The sequence below is a fragment of the Dermacentor variabilis genome, chromosome 1 (assembly GCF_050947875.1).
Source record: "Dermacentor variabilis isolate Ectoservices chromosome 1, ASM5094787v1, whole genome shotgun sequence".
Lineage (NCBI taxonomy): Eukaryota > Metazoa > Arthropoda > Arachnida > Ixodida > Ixodidae > Dermacentor > Dermacentor variabilis.
The window spans coordinates 98,689,535-98,711,533 of NC_134568.1; the positions used below are offsets into that span (position 1 = coordinate 98,689,535).

At 47.4% G+C, this 21,999-nt stretch overlaps 1 protein-coding gene across 1 annotated transcript in view; it reads left to right on the top strand.

The window, feature by feature from the left end:
* LOC142581548 (frequenin-1-like) overlaps positions 1-21,999 on the top strand; it is a 325,333-nt gene that overhangs the window by 281,362 nt on the left and 21,972 nt on the right. The window contains exons 5-6 of the mRNA XM_075691216.1: positions 6,549-6,627; positions 9,293-9,381. Of these exons, the coding sequence (XP_075547331.1) occupies positions 6,549-6,627; positions 9,293-9,381 (168 nt within the window). The remainder of the gene's footprint in view (positions 1-6,548; positions 6,628-9,292; positions 9,382-21,999) is intronic.

The window sequence follows — 21,999 nt, forward strand, 5'->3', positions numbered from 1 at the left end:
TGTCCGCCATCCAGTACGACCATTCGTACCGAAGCCCCTCCAGTGTTTCAAGTGTTACAAGATTGGCCACGTGAAGGGTGTCTGTGTGAACAACGTCGTGTGCCCGCGGTGCTCAGTCTCATTCAGAAGACGCCTGCAACGCACATGTTCTAAAATGCCCTAACTGCAGTGGTCCTCACAAGGCCTCATCAAAGGATTGCCCGCGGATGCGGACGGAATTCACCATTCTAAAACGAATGGTGCGGGACAATTCGACGCATCGAGAGGCTGCTACCGCTGTTCGGCGACGTCGGCATCGCCGCCGATAACGTTCGCGAAATTCCGAAACTGCAGATAGGTACACGCCAGCTACCGTCAGACGGACTGCCGCATCACCGCACTGCGCCACCAAGACAGATACAAGGAAAGCAAACAAAGCGGGGAGGCTCGCCCGTCCTGAAGAATGGCCTGAGCTACCGAGCGCACAACTCCCTGCTAAGTTACCTCAAAACGCACCGGCTTCGACGGCTTCTGCACCTGTTGAAGCGACGCTGACTGATGATCTCCAGGTCATCAACATTCTGCGGTCGCTCATGAATGCCATTCGCGTTATACTTACCAACATGAAGTCTACGTCTGCGCAAAGCGCACTACAGGTGCTGGACACTTTGAGTCCAGTACTTGCAGCTCTTGGTTAAAATCATGGCTCTCCAGAAGCCGTCGTTTCGTGACGAAGTCCGAAACGCGTCGATATTTCAGTGGAACGCTAGAGGACTGAAGTCACGCATGTCGGACTTTCGACAGTTTGTGTTCACGAATAAGTTCCCAATCATCGTCATCTGCGAGCCCTTATCAGATAACATCAGACTGTCCGGGTATGAGTGTTTCATGTCCGCCACCCACGGAGAATGCAGCAAGATCATCGTATTTATGCGACGTGATCTTACGTATGTCCATCACCCAGTGTCGCCTGACCAAGAAAACCAATACGTATGTCTGACAGTAAAGAAAGGCAAGCTCACTTTCACATTAATTGGAGCCTACATATCGCCCTCAAGTCGGCTGGACTGCGAGAGATTACGGCGAATCACGACGGCGACTCCGCAGCCTTTGGTGATTACTGGAGATTTTAATGCCCACCACCATATCTGGGGAAGTTCTAAGATAAACTCGAGAGGCAGAAAATTAGTGTCATTTGGCTCCGAACAAGAACTGTGCTTGTTAAATGATGGAAGCCCCACCTTCCTGCGTGGAACTGCCTACTGTAGCTGCCTGGACCTGACCTTTGTTTCACGCTCTTTCACTAGAAAGGTCAGGTGGTTTCCGGATATTGAAACGCGGGGAAGTGACCACCTACCCACTTATCTTAGGGTTGAAGGGTTGACGGACTCCAGGTTAGCCGGCGTCACACAATGTATCGACTGGCCAATGTTCAAGTCAATTGTCGAAGACGGCTGTCGTGATGACTTATCCTCTAGCCTAGAGGACATCATAAAAGGTGCCCTAGAGGTTGCGAAAAATTCGCTTCTGAGAACGTATACACGCACCGAATACGACATCGAGCTAGAGAAGCTTCGTGCAATTCGTCGTCGTGCAGAGCGAAGATACAGGCGCACGAAGTCTGTACATGACTTGAGGTTGGCCAGAAGAACTCAAAAGAAGATTCAGCGTCGCATGGACAAACTCGCATCGCAAAGATGGAAATCATTCTGCGAATCTTTGGATCCACGAAAACCTTTGTCTCACATATGGAGAACTGTTCGTGGTCTCCGTGGAACCCCACAGCAGCGCCACCCTTTTAAGTCTTTGGCCCTTCACCAACAATGCAGCGAGATTGACGTAGCGGAAGCGTTCTGCAGGAGGATTGCTGGCGAAACTAGTTCCGCTGGAACATCGCCGCTCCACCACTCACCGGTTTCACGCGACCCCCGCATGGATAGTCCTTTCTCCATGGACGAGCTCGAAGCTGCACTGGCCTTGTGCAAGCGTTCATCTTCACCAGGACCCGACGGTATAACCTACCGTGCCCTATGTAATCTTGGCGAAGAGGCTCGAAAAGTGCTCCTGCTCTTGTTCAACAGCTCCTGGCAGACAGGTACGGTTCCCCAGGAATGGAAGACCAGTCGCCTAATTCCACTACTCAAGCCTGGCAAGTCGCCTGTAGACATTGCATCATACCGACCAATTGCGCTTGCCAGTTGCATCGGAAAACTAATGGAGAGGATGGTTCTAGCACGGCTAGAATGGTACCTCGAACATTACCAGGTATATCCAGATGCAGTGGCCGGCTTCAGGCGTGGCCGTTCTTCCATAGACAACGTTATCGACTTAGTGACGTACGTCGAGCACCAGAAGTCCTGCAAAAGATTATCTACTGCCCTGTTTCTGGATGTTAAAGGAGCGTACGATAACGTAACGCACGAAGCGATTTTCAACGCGTTAGAGGCAGTAGGACTTGGCGGCAAAGTATATCTCTGGATAAGTAGCTATCTACATAAGAGATCATTTTTCGTACTTACCGAGGATGGCCCGACCTCGCAGCATTACAGTAACCGTGGGGTGCCTCAGGGCGGAGTACTCAGCCCAACGCTCTTCAGTCTAACACTCATTGGACTCACCGACATCCTGCCAGGCACCGTTAGGCTATCCATCTACGCCGACGACATTTGCATTTGGACGTCGGCTGTGACGCGACTGCAGCTTCGCGCGCGGCTTCAAAAGTCAGCCACTTTAACGTCCTCCTACCTTAGAGAACAAGGACTTCGTATATCATACGAAAAGTGCGCAGCGGTGGCATTTACCAGGAAATCAATGTCTCCATACGTGATATCCGTCGACAGACACATGATCTCGTACAACACGAGTCACAGATTTTTGGGAGTGGTCCTTGATAAAAATCTCTCCTGGACCCCTCATGTGAATTATGTGAAAAAGCGCCTGACAGGAATTTGTCATATGTTTAAGTTCCTTGCAGGAAAGACCTGGGGAGTACCAATACACTCTATGCTGCAACTGTACAGGGTCCTCTTTATTGGATTCCTACGGTACAGCCTACCGGTCATGTCCAACACCTGCAGAACTAACCTGAATATTATTCAAAGCATCCAAGCCCAAGCCCTCAAGATCTGTCTCGGTCTACCGCGGAGTGCGTCAACGACTGAGGTTATTGCAGTCGCTCAAGATTTCACTATTAAAACGCACATTATCATTGAAACAATGCGTGTGCACATACGACACGTTGCCCGGACCCCTACCCACCACCTAGCAAATCTCCCAGTAGATAGGCCTTACACGACATTCAGTGCGACTGTCTTCGCACACCGTGCCTCTTTTAGGTCAGGTTACACACCTGCGGCAAGGCCTTCCAGTCCTCCATGGTGTATGCGCCGTACTCAAGTGAACCTTACAATCCCAGGCCTTCAGAAAAAGTCGGACTTGCCATCATCAGCGCTCAAGCAACTAACTTTACTTCTCTTGTACGAGAAATACAGCGACTGCACACACGTCTACACTGATGGATCAACTACATCAACCAGTTCCGGCGGCGCTCTAGTTATACCAGCAATGAGAATAACCAAGCGGTTCAAGACTTCCCATGTCACTACGTCTACAGCTGCAGAGCTCGCGGCTCTCCGCGACGCGCTTCAAGTAATAAATGCTGAAAGTCCTAGAAAATGGGTGGTCTTCTGCGATTCAAGGCCGGCCTTGCAATGTGTGCTGTCGTTTCTCCGACATGGAACTCACGATCAGCTCACGTGCGAAATCGTGGAACTTGTTCATCACTTAATAGAAAAAGGCCATGATATCTCTTTTCAGTGGATACCAGGTCATTGCGGTATCATTGGAAATGATGACGCCGATAAGGCAGCTCGGACGTCAAACCAAGAAGACCGCTGCGTCCCCATTCCTCTCTCAAGGACCGACGCCGCGAGGCAACTTGGCATTCTAGCACGCACGATCTCCTTGGCAGAGTGGAACACCGCACATACAAGGCGCACAAGACTGCAAAGACTAAACCCGTCACTTCAACTCAAACCTCCAGCGGGTCTACACTGACGTGAAGCGTCTCTTCTGTGCCGGTTATGGCTTGGAGTTGCCTTCACGAATGCCTACTCAGCACTAATTGGAATGACTAATACTCCTGCATGTGATGTTTGCGGATGCGAGGAGAACATTGACCACTTATTGTGCCATTGTCCTCAATTTCAAGCACAAAGACAGTCTTTGTCCAACACATTGAGGACACTCGATAATCGTCCTCTGAGTGAACAGACCATATTAGAGCACCGTCCCGACCGATCATCGGCTCAGAAGGCAGTGAAGGCACTTTTGTGTTTTCTCAGAACTTCTGGTTTGCTCCAGCGACTCTAACTGAAGTGCTGTCCGTACACGTACCTACACCTTCTCTCTCCCTTCTTTCTCTTCCCCTTCTCCCATCCCCCAGTGTAGGGTAGCCAACCAGACTATTGACTGGTTAACATCCCTGCCTTTCCTGAACGCTCCTCTCTCTCTCTCTCTCTCCTTCTTTTAGCCAAATTGAGACTTTAAATGCGAAGTTCCCATATCCATTCTCAGCGCAGGACTTTTCTTGGACCGACCCGGCCTTGTCTGCCGGTAGCTCAGCGGCACGGCGCTGCTGTCAGTTGTTGAAGACGGCAGTTAATTGTGCTTCACACGTCCACGGCGTACGAGCAACGAAGTGTGATTCGTTTTGTGGAGCAAAGGACGAGCGCCCATCTAAATCCACAGGGAAATGCAGCCCACGTATAGGGAAAGGTGTCTCGCTTTGAGAAGTGTGAGGTGGTGGTGTTGTGAGTTCGCAAAAGGCCGTGAAGTTCGATGGTGATTCCACAGTTAGCTGGAAAAGTTTTACCACAAGGCATCTCAAATTTAATGCTGCGACGGGGCAGATGTCTGAACCGGTACGGGCACTATGTGGAAAAATAGCGCCAGGTACGTATAATACATATACTTGTAATAACCTCTATGTACGTACCTTACTCGGCTAACAAAAAGTAGGAGCAAATACTTCTCGATTCGCCCTCGTAGTAAGAGGTCAGCTAATCAGGGACCGAACTGACAAAGCTTTTGGTTCGTAAATGCTCTTCGCCATGAACGATAAACATCTCCCGTGCCATGTCACAAAGTGCCGGTGACGTCATAGCGTGACGTGACTGGCGCACGTGTAGTGACCCTGGTTATCAAAACATAAAGCCACCTGTTCTCGGCATAGTGCAACCGTGCAGTGGTTGATGCGGCTGCGCGCCGTGTGGACGTTTTTATCATTATTAATTATTCCGTGGTCCTCCATAATCATCTTGTCAGCCACGTTCGTTATACTGTGTGCTGGAGAACATTGGTGCGGGCTAAACTGCGCGATGTAGAACTGGCAACGCCAGTTTTCTTTTTTTTTCTTGCGGAAGTGGAACACGTTGTTGTTTGTGGTGGGCCGTGAGATGACTATCAACGACACCGGCCATGCTTGTTCTGGTGTGCTGGTGTGTGTAGCGCAAACTTTGTGCTGTGGTGATGCATATTAACACGAAAAATTTGGCCTTCTCAAATTAAAAGCAGTTAAGCGAGGCAGCAAGCGCTTTCGAAGCATCAAGCACGGCGAAGCACAGCACAGCACACGAGGCACCGTTAAAATGCGTAGCTGCTGTGATAAAACGTACGGTTTTAAAGATCAATGAAATTGTTTGGATCGTGTGATATACGGATGGGGCATTCTTACGAAATAACTATATGTTGACTTGATGAAACGGTGTGCATGTAGAAGCCGTACGGCGCCACTATCTATAGGACGATCCTCTCTCTAGACATGTGCCATACTTTGAAGGTGTCGTCACTTCTGGGAATCGCAATATCAAAAATCACGATCGCAACAATTTAGATACAAGCAACGCATCTGTGAGGAAAGATCCAGCCTGCTGAACGTTTTTTGCTAACCGATACCCTTCGCCTGGCGCGGCAGGTGGGCAGGGCGCTCACATACAGTGCTGTCATGCTCTTTGCAAACAGGTCTGTGATAGCGCAAGAACGTTTTATGAATACGAGCATAGTTACTTTCGGTCGCAGAATCTATAGTTGATTGGGCGATTGCTAGGCTGATTGAAGTAGGACTGAAAGAAAAATAAGAGAAAGAGAGCTGGAATTCTAGCCGGTCTAGAAAGAATATCGGCAGTACGTGAGGAAAGAATAAAATAAAATAAAGAGCAGGTGATCGAAATTCGTTCCTTGTGCAATGGCCGTCGTCATTCAACTCGCAAATGCTAACTCGATAGCTGCGCTGGGGACGTGCGCAGAATACACGCCGAAAGCGCTGCTTGCGTTGGGCCATGCTTCCCTGTCGTACTGCCGGTCGGCGCTGCTATTGTCTATCCGCTTTCCTGTGCGCAAGCGCCTGACAGCACGGAGCAAGTTGTGAAATTTCATGTGCGCGTTGTCGGAACTCAATATCATGAAACGTGCTGCATGCATTTCTTCTTCTTCTTCTGCTCCTCCTCTCCAAGTTTAGGTTTGTCCTTCGTGACATTCTCTAACTTGTTCTGCATTTATTTTCTTTCCAGGACGGCTCCATAGAGTTCGAGGAGTTCATCCGAGCGTTGTCGGTAACGTCAAGAGGAAACGTCGAAGAAAAGTTATTATGTAAGAAATGCAATCCCTTCTTTTTTTTTTTCTTTCATATATATCGTATTTGCTTGGTCAGACTAAAACGCATTCAAGTGTAATGTCACGAGAATTATCCTTGGCGGCATGAATTCTTAACTACAACACAGCCTGAAAAATGCAGTAAATCATATATTTCTGTTACGTCACTCCTCTCCGTAATGCTTGCATGCACACCCTGAATGTATGTTAAGCAAAAAAAAAAACAGTATTGTTTGCATAATCTGGCCTAGAATACGGCTTGCGAACTTTCGAGTGTGGCTGTCCACACTTATTTCATTCTGATTAGCCCGATTGAACAGGTTTGCACTACTGAACGAGCGCACAGTTGAGAACCAACGGAGAAAGAAAGGGCGCCTGCGTATTGCTAGCGAAAGCCATTGCGCAGTTCTGTGCAAGTCGTTGTGTATTTTCACGTCCCAAAGAAAGAAAGTTACTCAACTATCATTTTTAATGAGTCACTAAGCGACTAAGGCATTTAAAGAGTTGCAAAGCGTGCATCGCGCGACATTTAAATCGAGTGCTTCTGAGTGGCTAACGCTTGCGTATATAGTTTCTTTTGACTCCAGGAAGGCGAGTGTCGCGGCACCGTTCCTTAGGTGGCATTCTTGAAAATTTGCTAGCGGAATTCGCGTCATCGTCATAGCATTTGTTGCAGTAGGTCCACAATAATGATCGCCATCATCACGTTGAGGTAAAAGAAGTGTCAAGCGAAGCCGGGTGCACGGGGCGAGAGCGCAAGAGGCGCAAGACCGAGGATGAGATAAGGAGAAAAAAAAAGAAACGTGAATATCCAAAGCAAATTGTTTGTCTTTATTTATTTCCCCCGCAAATCTGCGCGTCTTAATGCGATTCATGATTTACTAGCTGTCATTGCACTGCTTCGGACGAAACTGCGGTTGCTGTCGTTCATTTAAAGAGCGCATACTTTTTCGGCCAACATAGGAAACTACGCAAAAGTTAGGTTATCGGCAGCGTTCCTTCCGTGTGTTTGTCGGAGCGCAGTATATTTTCCATTGAATTTATTATCATCGATAGCTTGTTTTATACCATGTAATAATTGTGGTTAATAAAATAAAAATGGTGCGTTTTACATGCATAACCAGGATCCATTACTGGTGCAGCAACTGACGTCATGGTTATCTTTGTGGCGTTAATTTTTTTTCTTGTCTTATCGCAGTGATAATTGGGTAAGACGAACTGTTTGCGCTAAGTGGTTCGAAAGAATAAAAAGCAGTTGTAGCGTGTGTAGCCATTTAGCTCAGGTTATTCCACCTTTATATTTGGAAGAATTGAACCCGGCTGCCCCGCTACAAGCGCGAGTGAGCCACACACGTTACTACACGTGCGCGTACCAATGCACAGGGCTTCTACTCGCACTGTAGCGCAGGACATCTTACGTGTTGAAACTGCAACCTGTGATACGCTTTGCGTGAACGTTCCAAGTCCATCTTGGCACGTTTCCCTCACGTGTGTCGCGTGCGTTGCCCGACCTTGCTATAGACTTGTAGCTCTTATGCACATAGCGTGTCACATTTGTTAGCAACTTATTCGTCGTGGCGCTGGTGACGGTCTTTAGTTGAGATGTCCGCGTGTTTAACCGCCACTTAAATTCCTCAGGAGCAGTACAAAACAAGTGTAAAGGGTAACCTACATGTGCGCGTGCCGGCACGCGAGAGATCGCGCCCTATAGCGCCTCACACATGCGCAGATGCTGAACGACAGATCGCACGCCTCGAAGCGCGGCACGAGCACAGATATCTTCTCTAGAGAAATATCGATGCCCTGGGGGGATGCCTCACAAAAATACGAAAGGATGTGATCCAAGGCGAAAATAGTGAGCCAAGACTCGCGCGTCTTGTAGCTTGAAACCACCGTCCCTCGCGAGGCGCGGCGAATGCAAGGCTAGCGGGCGCGAGTTTTCGCGCGCCAGCAGGCGTAAAGTGTAGTTTGGCCCTTATGCGTTCCATATCTAAAGCGCTGCCAAATGGCACCAGTTCACGAACGCGCATAGAGCCATGCAGCGCGCAGCCAAGATACTTTTATTACCACAAGCCTAGATAAGACTTACCTCACAAAGTCGAGCTACTCGACAGGCATCACTAATATTGGCTCCCTTTGGACTGAGTTTTTCGAGCTTGTAAGCGATTATGCAAACAATTTTGCCTGGAACCAACTACATTTGTCGCGAAGGAAAAAAAAATTAAACGCGAGCAGGGTCAAGTGGCTGCGTCTTTGTGTGCGTTAGTTTGCTTTTGGATTTAAACTATTGATTAAGCATAATAAGCAGGCATCCTGTGTGGGTAAACTCGGGCAATGTGAAAAATGCAATAGACGCAACGTGGGCATTGGTTCAAGCAGCCCGAATCAGCCGGATCATTAGGCACTCATGTGCGGCACTTATTGGCTCGTTGAATAACCGGAATGCTTTAACAAGGAGAACGCTTTCGTATCCCAGGCGAATATACAGAGGTGGAGAGAGCGCACAATCGAAACGTTTGTGATTTAGCTGGACATGCCATGGCGTCTAGCTTACTTTTTATGAATTGCTGCTACTCTGACACGTGATTACAGATGTGGCTCTGATTGGCTTGCATGTAGGCCAATTCCAAACTTGCTTTATTTTCCCTCTCTCTCTTCGCAGGGGCGTTCAAACTGTATGACGTCGACAATGACGGCTTCATTACACGAGAGGAGATGTACAACATTGTAGATGCTATATACGAAATGCTGGTGAGTATGCAGCCAATTTTCACAGCAAGCGTTTGAAGTCGACATTTTAAGTAATAGTCGCGGAAATCATAGCCGTGCTTTGAGTTTCGGGCTCCAGGTCAAAGCTGGCTCCAAGAGCCACGGGATTTCAGGCACTCATTTCGTTCTATCGATACCCGCTACTCCAGAGCAGGGACTGCACCAACAAACGCTGACAACCTGTTGTTCAGGGCATTGAAGGTCGCTCCTATGATGTTCCTATGTTGAGCGTCATCACTCTTCGCTGTACGACGACTACAACTTGCGTAGATGGGTAACGTGTGCACCGAATACGGCCAAACTCTCAAAGCTCGTCACACGCAACAGGTGCTCGCACCTGACTCACCATTGCTGGGCAATCGTGATAGCCAATAACAGGCCACAGAGAAAGCCTAAGCCGCCGTGGTAGCTCAGTGGCCAAGATATTGTGCCGCTGACGTCGCGGATTTGATCCCGGCTGCAGCGACCGCATTGCGATATGTGAAAATGCTCGCGTACATTGCACTGGGGGCACGGTAAAGAACCTCAGGTGGTCAAAATTTATACGCAGCCCCCTACTACGGCGTGCCTCATAACCAGGTCGAGGTTTTGACATGTAAAACTCCAGAATTTGTTTAGATTTTTTTTATTCTACAGGGTGCGTACGCCAATATCTAAGCGTTTTACGAGCTCCGTGAATTCGATCCTTGACAGGCTGGTATCCTCTGTGAACCGCATCCGTAAAGCTACACTGCTTTGTTTCGCATGGTGTAGGACGTAATCAGCATTTGACGCTGTGAGGATCATATGATAAAGTAACGCCAATTTTGACGCTGCCGCCACCTCGCGCAATGTCCCCATCCACTGTCCTTTTTTTTTCTCGCTTGGTAACATGAACTCTTCCTTAGACAAGTGAATATCGCGCACCCGTCTTCGACGAGTCGAGGACTTTTGAGACGGCACTGTCACTGGAGGACGAGAATAACGCGAGAGGGGATAAGCGTAGGAGTAGGGTGGTGACATAATTGTATACGTGCGCAAGATGCATGGCGGCTGTCAGTCACTTGCTTCTTAGAATGAGACTACGGCTTATTACCGCTAAATTTCTTCAGGTGGATTACCTGAAGAGTTCATTGGCCACGAAAAATTACAATGTTCAACTATACAATAAGCAAACTATCACTGGTGTTAGATTTATATTAGAGCACACGTTGCAAATGCATAAATAAACCCAGGTGGTAGTGAATTTGAATTTGTCTTTATTTTCGTGTGTGATATACGATGGATAATGGTAAAAAAAAAATCTGCATGGAAGCAGCTTGAGTAGCTACAGCGACTTCTTGCAACGGAAATAACACCAATGTGATATTGTCACGTGGTAGTGACGGTAAAGAAAACAGTCCAACTGGGAAAGACGAAACTAGCGTTTTATTGGGCGAACCTGTGCCCACAAAAACAGGCTAAACTTAAAGAACGGCGACAACGGCGAACACAGTAGGCGATCGTCAAAAATCTTATCAGCGGGTCAAGCGCGTCGACTTTTATACAGCAGTCGTCGAATGTTCCAGACTAATCGCTGGGATCCGCGTGTCTTCCTACACCGTCTACACCATTCGCGTCACGCGATGAAATCAGATAACACAAGGTTCGGCGACAACAGACAGTGGATAGAAGCATCGACAACATTCCAGAAACTTCCGATACATGCAGGCGCGTCCCGCGCTGTGCGATACCATTTTTTAGGCGGCGAAACGTGGTCGGCCGATAAAGATAGGTAAGTGCACGTGTCAATATATCCACAGTAAAACTAGGCAAAGGAAGAATGGGCCCCGGAATAAAATAGCAGTAAGAGAAAACAGAAGTAGCATACTCAGTACGTCACACCAGATACATGAAAGTAATTACAACGATTGAGATGAAAAACCATATCATAGAGTACGAAGTCAAGAATATGTTGCTAGTAATGATGTCATACCAATGAAACAGAAATATAAGGGACTAGCACTAGTTTTCAAATCCGTACCCAAAGGTTGTTTGAGGTTCGCTGGTTCGCTGGTACTAGTTTTTCCAAATTGCCCCTCATGGCAATGTAGGACAAAACTGACTACGACAATGGTTTTCGTAGCCTACTTTAAGAACGGTTATCTAGAAACTATTAGATTCCTACTAAATATATATCTCTTCATTATCTCTCCGCTTCAATTTTCCAATTCCGACATGTGCCATAAAATAAATAATTATTAGTGGACGTTTGCAACTGAGCTAACTAAATATTGCGGAATATTGCACAAACACACACATTCACGCACGCACACACACACACGCGCACACGCACGCACATGCACGCACACTCACGCACATGCACGCACACTCACACACATGCACGCACACTCACACACATGCACGCACACTCACGCACATGCACGCACACTCACGCACACTCACGCACATGCACGCGCACGCACACACATGCACGCACACTCACACACAACCCGCCGTGGTTGCTCAGTGGCTATGGTGTTGGGCTGCTGAGCACTAGGTCGCGGGATCGAATCCCGGCCACGGCGGCCGCATTTCGATGGGGGCGAAATGCGAAAACACCCGTGTGCTTAGCTTTAGGTGCACGTTAAAGAACCCCAGGTGGTCAAAATTTCCGGAGTCCTCCACTACGGCGTGCCTCATAATCAGAAAGTGGTTTTGGCACGTAAAACCCCAAATATTATTATTACTCACACACATGCACGCACACTCACACACATGCACGCATACTCACACGCACACACATGCACGCATACTCACACACATGCACGCACACACACGCACACACATGCACGCACACACACGCACACACATGCACACACACGCACACACATGCACGCACACTCACACACATGCACGCATACTCACACGCACACACATGCACGCACACACACGCACACACATGCACGCACACACACGCACACACATGCACGCACACACACGCACACACATGCACGCACACGCACACACATGCACGCACACTCACACACATGCACGCACACTCACACACATGCACGCACACTGACACACATGCACGCACACTCACACACATGCACGCACACTCACACACATGCACGCACACTCACACACATGCACGCGCACTCACACACATGCACGCGCACTCACACACATGCACGCACACTCACACACATGCACGCACACACAAGCACGCACACAAACGCACGCACATGCACGCACACAAACGCACGCACCTGCACGCACACGCACGCACCTGCACGCACACACACGCACGCACCTGCACGCACACACACGCACGCACATGCACGCACACACACGCACGCACCTGCACGCACACACACGCACGCACATGCACGCATACTCACACACATGCACGCATACTCACACACATGCACGCACACGCACGCACATGCCCGCGCACTCACACACATGCACGCACACGCACACACATGCACGCACACGCACGCACATGCACGCACACGCACGCACATGCACGCACACTCACACACATGCACGCACACGCATGTACACGCACGCACACTCACACACATGCACGCACATGCACGCACGCACGCACGGACACGCACGCACGCACATGCACACGCAAGCACGCAGACACCCGCTTTAACGCGCACACACTCACACATTCACGCACGCACACACACGCACACACTCATACGCAAGCACGCACATACCAACGTGAACGCACACACACACGATCACTCACGCAATCACACAAACGCACACGCACACACCCACATGAACGCACGCACACTCACTCACTCACACACGCACGCACGCACACACACACGCTTTAGCGTGTACCTTATGCATCGTATGGGAGTGTTCCTGCGTTCCAACCCCTTTTAAACTCTCAATGCTCGTGTAATGTTTCGAAATAACCCTAAATGAATGCGGGGAAAAGCCTTCATATTTACTGCAATAAAAGGTCTACGCCAATTGGCACGTTTGCGTGTTTGTGCGCACACGCACGCACACAACCATATGAACGCACACGCACTCAATCACGCACGCACGTACACATGAACGCACGCACACTCACACACGCACGCACAAACGCCCACATGCACGCACTTGCACTCACGTAAACACGCACGCACACTCACACATGCACACGCACGCACGCTCGCACACCAACACACGCTCACACACGCACGCTTTAGCGTGCACCCCATGCATCGTATAGGTGTGTTCCTGCGTTCAACCCCTTTTAAACTCTCATTCCTCGTGTAATGTTTCGAAATAACCCTAAATGAATGTGGGGAAAAACCTTTCTATTTACTGCAATAAAACGCGTACGCCAATTAAAAATAAATGAAAAAAGGTTAAAAAATATATGCCCTTCCACTCTGTGAAGAAGGATGATCAGCGAAGCTGTGTATGTGGGCCCCTTCATCGCGAACAGCACCTCCGCCGCGGGTCGGGACAACGTTGCACTATCTTCGGGATCGGCCGACGTATGGGGAGTGCTTAACGCCTGCTTCACATCCGCCGCGGTTCGTACCGCGGTATTGCACCATCTCCGGGATGGGCCCACGTATGGGGAGTTTTTTTTTTCTTACAACGACGACACCAAAATTTCCTTGGATGGTAGAGCTATACAGCTTCACTGTAAAATAAATCAAAAAGCGCAAATTTATAAATATACCAATTGGAAACAATGACAACCAGTACACTCTGTGAAGATGGAATGGCAGCGGAAGCACCTTGCTTTTCATTTGACAGCTTTGACTGCCGTCAGCTTTCGCTGCCATTGCATCTTCGTAGAGTGGAATGGTCGCCATTTGTTTGAAGTGTCTGATGATGGGAGTTCATGTGTTTGAATGGATGATTTGTTTGTCAGGGTAGTCACGATTGCTTTATGATCATTGTGATATATACTCAATGGTTCGACTGCCACCATAAAGAGGTCCTTGGCTAGAATCAAATCAGTGCACGTCCGGTGATACGTGGTAGGTATCCTGGGGTTGGAGTAAAATTGCAGGCCAAACTCTTCCAACATGTATTGCATGAACCATTTTCTCTGGCTTAGAAATGTATAGATTGAAGTCTTCGTTGATGATCACAGGTGTGGTATCATCTTTTCTAACCCACTGGAAATACGTGGTCATAAACTCCTTGATCTTGTAGACTTGCGATCCTCGTCAGGTCCTTCTCGAACCATAGACGGTCGCACACTCTGCAACTAAACCCGAAATGTTTATCCAGAAACGTGTGCTTCAGGTCGGAACTTGGCATCGGCACCTTTGAAGTCGTTCACTCGGTCCATCCGGTACCTCTGCCGCGGTACTGCGTTGCGAGTCTTGTGTCGTTGCTTGTTCGGAGGTGCCCGGGCTCGCGATTGTCGTTTTCGTTCAGCATCGCGGGACCGTTCTTCGTCGGTGGTCGTTTCGCGCCGTGTGCCTGGGACCACTTTGGATCCCACGTGTGACAAGAATAGTTCAAGGGGGCGTCACAGGTTCCCGAGCCTACTGGGGTATGTGCCATTGAGCTTGAACCCTCTCTGCACTATCACCAGGATCGGCCCACATGAGGATTTCTTTTTTTTTTTTGTGGCCGGACGCCGAAAAAACTACGGAAGGTTAGTCATATAAAGCTTTCGCTGTAAAATAATTTAGGGGCACAGTAACTCTTGGCGTCCTAAGGGTTGGGTCAGCGAGCGTATAAAGACCTCGCATAGGCCATTTATCATGAATAATATGATTCGATCCGTGGAGATTCGATGACTTCATTCAATACAATGTCTTGTATTGTGCCCATGTGTTGAATTTGTGACGAACGAATCGCTCGCGGCCGCGATCGATCCCACGACCTCGAGCTGAGAAGCGCAACTTCGTAGCCACCGCACTACCACGGCGGTTCGTTTGCGTTGAAAGCGGAAAAGCAGCGGAGGCTATGTCGAGCTCAATAGAACAGCTTTTGCAGACGATGCTCGTACAAGAGCATGATCTGCGCGCACACACCTTTACCCTCGCTGCTTGGAACGTGGAAAGCTGTAGTCTACACTTGGTTTTTTAAATCCTCGGCCAGATGCGTTGACTGCGATGAAATTTTCGTTTTCGCTGATTCCGCACTCCGAAAGCTTTTGTGCGCAGTAGGTATACATGTATCCAAGATAGTACAATAGGAGCCCGTAACAAGTTAGCCGTGTGAAAGGGAAAGCGCGCTTTATTAATCTTATGCGTTCACGTCTGCCGCACTCGTTCGGCAACGGGCATATGTGCGACGCACAGCGACCTCCCAGGAAGCGGCTTCTCCCGATGCCTCTGCGCTTAAAGACGTGCAGCGCTCGAGCCCATTGCACGACTCGCATTCTTCGCGAGTAAAGTTTCCCTTTCTTTCCTGCTTCGGAAGCACCCGCTTCGAGAGGAAACGCTTTAAGCGACGTGCTTCCGATCCGATTAACGGAAATCGGTCGCATGCCTCCGCCGTTGGTGATGAACAGCCTCTGCCACTGACAGCGAGTGTTTGGAATGCGGAGGGAAGCTCGCCTCTCTCGACTCCCGCACGCCGCCTCCGGAAGGACAAAAAGAAAGAAAAACAAAAGTGCGAGAGATTGTGGAAAGAAACTAAGCGAGAAAAGCTAAAGAATGACAGAAAAAAAAGAAATATAAAGGAATGAAAGAAATAAAAAAGAGACGTCGAGAACATGTATCCCCCGCCGCGTGCATCGAACCAATGGGCTGTCATCAATTCTCGTCTAATCCGAGCGCCGGCGCCTTTCCCGCATAATTCAATGCGCCTCTCCTCGCGCTCTTGGTCCGTTTTTTTTTTTTTTTTTTTTCACTTGTCGCCATACACCGAGCACTCCGCCCCTCTTGTATATCGGGGATACGCTTCTTTCTCATTCTTTTCTTTATTGTTTTTATTAGTCTCCAGTTCGCTTTTCTTGGTTGTATGTTGAACTGGGCCAAGGCCAAGCACGTACGGCGTTTCTTTCCCGCCTCTTGCCTTCCTTCCTGTAACACGGCTCCTTCTCGGGAGTCGCTGTTCACTATGTGTAACTGCCGCTTTGGAGCTTTAGCGCTTCTTAAGGCGACTCTTCTGCTTTCTTTATTATTAATTTGGTACGGCCGCATTACTACGATTTTTGCGTTTGTGTGCAGGGCAATGAAGGAAGCATAGAGTTGTATTTCGAGAGTCGCATTTCCTACGCGTCGTGAGAGCTGCTGGTCTCAATTACCGGCAGACCGTGTACGTAGTGACACGGCAGCACTTCGCTCCATGGCTGTGATGCGCGAAAGCGAAGCCGAATGCGTAGGGGAAACGGTGCGAGGATGATGAGTTTGGTCGGATATTTCCGAGCGCCTAAAATGAATTCCGGGCCTGGTTGAAATGAATGCCTCGCGTAGCTTTCCGTCGTGCTGCCCAAGCGCAACGCGCGCATGCGTATGCTGAGCTTCAGACAGCGCGCGTGTATCTCATGTCTCGCTTGAACTCCTTTGAAATTGTTCCTTATCTTTTAAAAAAAATGTTTGACGTCTAATCAACTTCTTAAGATTTTCTTCTTTCTCCTTAATTGTCGACGAAATAGGACTCCCCAGGCTCTGCGATTAGCCAAACCCTCATTTCTATGAAAGAAGCGAGGAAGAATCTCGGCTCGTCGTCCTTCATCTCGTTGCTCTTTCCCTAGACGCTTTCATTTTTTTTTTCGTCGAGACGCTAATAATCATTAGGAAATAAGTGGCACGGAAAATGAGAGCATATGAGCTTTAAGCAACAGTTAGTTAAGCCAAGAACATTTCCTCTAAGTGTTTTCTGCTCACTGCGGTGTCAATAATTCGGCTTCTCAGTCTGCAAATAATAATATTAATAACAATAAATGCAACTTGCAGATTCAGTCATTAGCGTGCCGTATTGTCTCGAATAAAAGGTGATACTCAAATTACCGCGCGTAGTTTCTGAGGCGCTCTTCTATTGTCCAGGTACGCTTCTAATTCCAGGCTGGCGATTCTGTTCCGAAGGCGCTGACTGATGTATTGAGCTCGCGAGCGATCGACTCGTGATTTGGCAACGTCAGCACTTTCAACTTCCATAAACAAGCGTGTTATTCGGTGCTGCTTGACGCATGTGCATATACTCAAAAGCGGTAAGCTTTATGGAGGTGAACATTTTCACATTTTATAGGTAATAACGACTCATTTTCCATGAAATAAAGGCAAAAGCTGCATGGGCTTCGATGACTCGGTTAAATTTTTGTTACGTGAGAATGAAACACCGATGTTATAAAAATTTACCTGGGCATTATATGCTAAACGCCAGTGCTAGAAGTCATGTTATACATGCTGTAACGTGGCGCCTGGCGCCACATTTGCACATAGGGTTGGCTCATAAAAAAATATATTCTGTTTGATGACAATTTTAGGCCTGGCCAGTAGTAGTCAAAACATCCAAGCTCGAGGGGATATTACCGTAATTTACGGCAAAGATTAGTCGAGTGGGATCCGCGCGCGCCTTCCAACAGCACGCCGATACAGGCACGGCATCGATGCGTAGCCGTCAAGGTGCGCCGAAAACGGAGGAGGGAAGCAGTGCGCCCCTACTTTCCCTTCGGAGACTTTAGGTGAATAGCGATGCGCGATACCCTCCGCCACGACTGTCAGCAGCAGAGCAGCCGAACGGTGCACTAGAAATTTATCAAGCGTGATAAGCACCAGTGCGAGAGCAAGGGTAGGGCCTAGCGAGGGTGAAGGTTGTCGTCACTCCGGGCACTCTCGAAGCGAGCGCGCGGCGCGAGATAGCAGCGCCGCGTAGCGGCCTCGCAGCTGCTCTCGCACCCTGGGCCGTGCACTCTCCACTTTTGCTCACGACTGTGCATGCATCATTCCCACACAGCACGTTTGTATGAATTCATGCCAGCTAACGGAGCTGTCGACCTTCTTTCAGAGTATCAGTATAGTGCTTGGAACTATCCTTTTTCGAGTAATGTTCTTGAACAGTGGCTCGCCTGCAGCGTCTTCTTGCCATTTTGTGTTTTTCGCACTGTGTATACGTTTAAAAGTATGAATCTATACCAATATGCTCATCTGTCAGTTCATGTTCTGAATATGTTATTGTTCGCCCATGCGCAAATCCGAAAGGGTTTTCAGATTCGCCTTTGCGAAAAGAATGCGTGCCTCCTTTTCCTTCTTTTTCCCCCCTCACTAAAGTGTTTCTAGGAGGAACGTCGTGTATGGGAAAAAAAGAGATACTTATTTGTCTCACTGTCCTATTGGTTTTGTCATTGTCAACGAGCGTGGACATATGCGTCATGCTGTCAATTCCCACCTCCAAGGTGATGCTGGCCTAAATATACGATCATCGGCAGCCAGGATGTGTTCGTGTATAACTGAAACTGCACAGGTACATATTGCACAATTTCTTTCAGTTTGTTGCGCAATCGCAACGCCAGCTTTCCCTTCGTAAATGGCTCGCAAGAGTTGTCAGAAACCAATTATTCGCAGAGAACGCTTTAACGCTTGTGCTGAGTCGCCACTGGGATGTGTTATGTGCTGTGAAGTCGACGAGTGTCAAATCCGTTGATGACAGCGGCGGACGCCGTAATTTGCGTTGCATCCCAGGAAACCTCTGTCTCGTCAGTCGCTTAGTTTTTTTTTCCTCTTCTTATTCGCCATTTCTGCGTAATCAGCGGGGCATTTTCGGAATTGCTTGCTCGAGCATGGAGTATAGAAGATTCATCAGGCATTTCCCTTTCATTATCGAGGGGCTCATCGAGCTTGTAGTTCCCAATTTGCTTCACAGCTCTCAACGTAATGATGCGTCACGTTATTACAATTATATGATTGTCTGACAAAAATATCGAGTGCCCGCACATGCGTGTGGCATTTCCGACATTCAGAAATGTGTATAAATGTGTCGCAACGCTAACCTAGGCGATCCCTGATGAGGCACTTTCTATTGCTGGAAAGCCACGAAGACTAGCTCCATAGAAAGTTTGCTCATAGTCTTGCGATTTCACTCTTGGCCGCTATAAGAAAAGTAGACATCTCACGAACACATTTCAAGAATTCAATGCGTTACAAGAAAAATACAACTTTTTGCTGAGTTTTATACAGGTGGATTTAAGACAAGTCAACATGTAGGATGTAACGTAGTATGAGAACAGCCGGAAGGGTGTATCACATTACCGCAAATTGTTCCAATCTTCACAGTGGAAATTTATGCACTGCAGATAACCACAGGAAAAATTATCTCTGGCATATGCACGAAAGCAGTAATCTACACCGACTCATGAAATGCACTAAAGTCGCTCAACGTACAATCATCTATCGAAGCCTTCATTGGCGACATTTTATAAATGCTGGTCATTGCAGAAAGTCATGATAAAGTTATTCCTTTTTGTTGGGTTCCGAGTCACATTGGGATCCCTGGTATTGAAAAGGCAGATAGTTGCGCAGCAAACTCTGAACACAAAGAAATCCAAAACGTACTGGTCGCACTGAAAGATAGTATTTGAGCTCTTGGTCAAGCCTTTGGTTCAAAATTGCAGCAGGAATGGGCTTCCTTATACGACAGTAAACTCCGCCTCATAAAGCCGGCGCTTGGAGAGTGAAAGACTTGTCATCATCAAGAACGTTTTAGTGAAGTGATTTTATCCAGGTTACAGATAGGACATACACATACTTGTACTTTTCTTCTTAAGAACGAGCAAGTACCGAACTGCAACAAATGCCATAAACTACTCCCTGGAAATCGTATTTTTTTTACATGGTCCAGCTTCAGAAACCCGAAGGCAAACATTTTTCATTTTCCCAGTGAAAATGTCTATGGCTAGGATCCAGGGATTTCTTCGTGGCGTAACGTCGACAGAAAACTATCGTCATAATGGCTCATACCACCAAATGTAATGGATCATACCCTCGTCAGGCAGTGGTTACAAGCACTCAGCAAAGTGAAGCGAACAGTACATATATTCTATGGAATCCGGAAAACGAGCATCCGAAAGGCGAGCAGAGGTATCAATGACTACGGTTCAATGAACACACAACTTGAAGCTTTTGTAGAAGAATATATGCCGGACTTTTACACTCGGAGCGTTGAACAGAACTGATCGCTTTTTAAAAATATAGTTAATGAATTAGTAAAAAAATACATACCCCTCCGAGCTGTCTGGTGTAACCATCGAGCAGCGTGGTTTAATGCATCCCTAAAACGTATCTTGAACAGGAAGAAGCGACTGTTTCGCCAAACTAAACAACGGAACACAACTGATAGCTGGCGTGCGTATCAGCAGGTTGCTTCACTGTTTAAAAACGCAGTCAAAGAAGCTAAACGCGTTTTCTATTACAATACACTTCCATCTCTGCTGACTGAAAATACAAAAAAAATTTAGAAAACTGTCAAGGGTTCTGAATGTACCAGAATATCGTTCACTGATGTAGACGGTGCTGTTGTTCCACAAGAAGAATGTTGTTCTGTACTCAATGAAGTGTTTTTTGAATAACGTGTTGATCTGTGCTTCTCTATCTTAAGTTGTTACGATGAATTTTCCTCAGATGGAGCCCTTGTTCATTGATTACGATGATGTCGTGAACTTGATTCGTAAGTTAAAGGTTTCGTCATCGTCAGGAATAGACAATATTAATTCTAAGTTTTTGAAAAATTCCGAAGTGTACTCATCCCTAATTTTGTGCAACATCTTTTCGCAATCTATTATGTCGTGCTCATTACCAAAGGATATTAAAGTCGGCAAGGTGGTTCCATTATTTAAGTCTGGCAACGTGCATTCACCTTTAAATTACAGGCCGATTTCTCTAAGAAGTGTGTCATACAAAATTCTAGAGCATATAATATACTCTAATCTCATCCACTTCCTAGAAACAAATTCATTTTTTTTTTCATCTCGTCAGCATGGGTTCCGTAAATCTTTTTCCTGTGATACTGAACTTATTTCATTTACACATGAAATCTGTGCCGCATTGGATAATGGATTTCACATTGACACCATCTTCTTGCACTTTTCTAAAGCATTGGACCTCATCTCTCACCACTTACTTTGTCTAATATTAAATACACTCTTCATTGACCGTAATATCATCTAATAGATTGAACCCTTCTAATCCAATAAAACACAATTTGTTTCCGTTAACAAATTTTGACTCTTCGCTTTGACCTGTCAGTTCCGGGGTCCCGAAAGGTTCCGTTCTCGGACCCTTGCTTCGTCTCTTTTAAATGAATGATTTGCCTAACTGTGTAGCGTCCTTCATAAGGTTATTTGCAGACGATTGTGTCATTTACAGAGTAATATCATCAAATTCTGACACTCTAAAACTACAATCTGATCAAGACAAGGTAACTAACTGGTCCAACACTTGGAAAATGCGACTTAACAGCTAAAAGTGCAAACTAATGATTTCCCGCAATACTGCTTCGTCTAACCTATCCAACTATCCCTTGAAGAACTCTGCACTCTAAGAAGTCAGTTCCTATAAATACTTAGGCGCCCACATAACATCTAATTTTTTCCTGGCAAACACACATAAACCGCATCACTATTAATGCTAACCATACGCTTGGTTATTTCCGTCGCAATTTCTCTATGGCGCCCGCTAACTTAAAGCTACTTCTATACGAAACACTAAT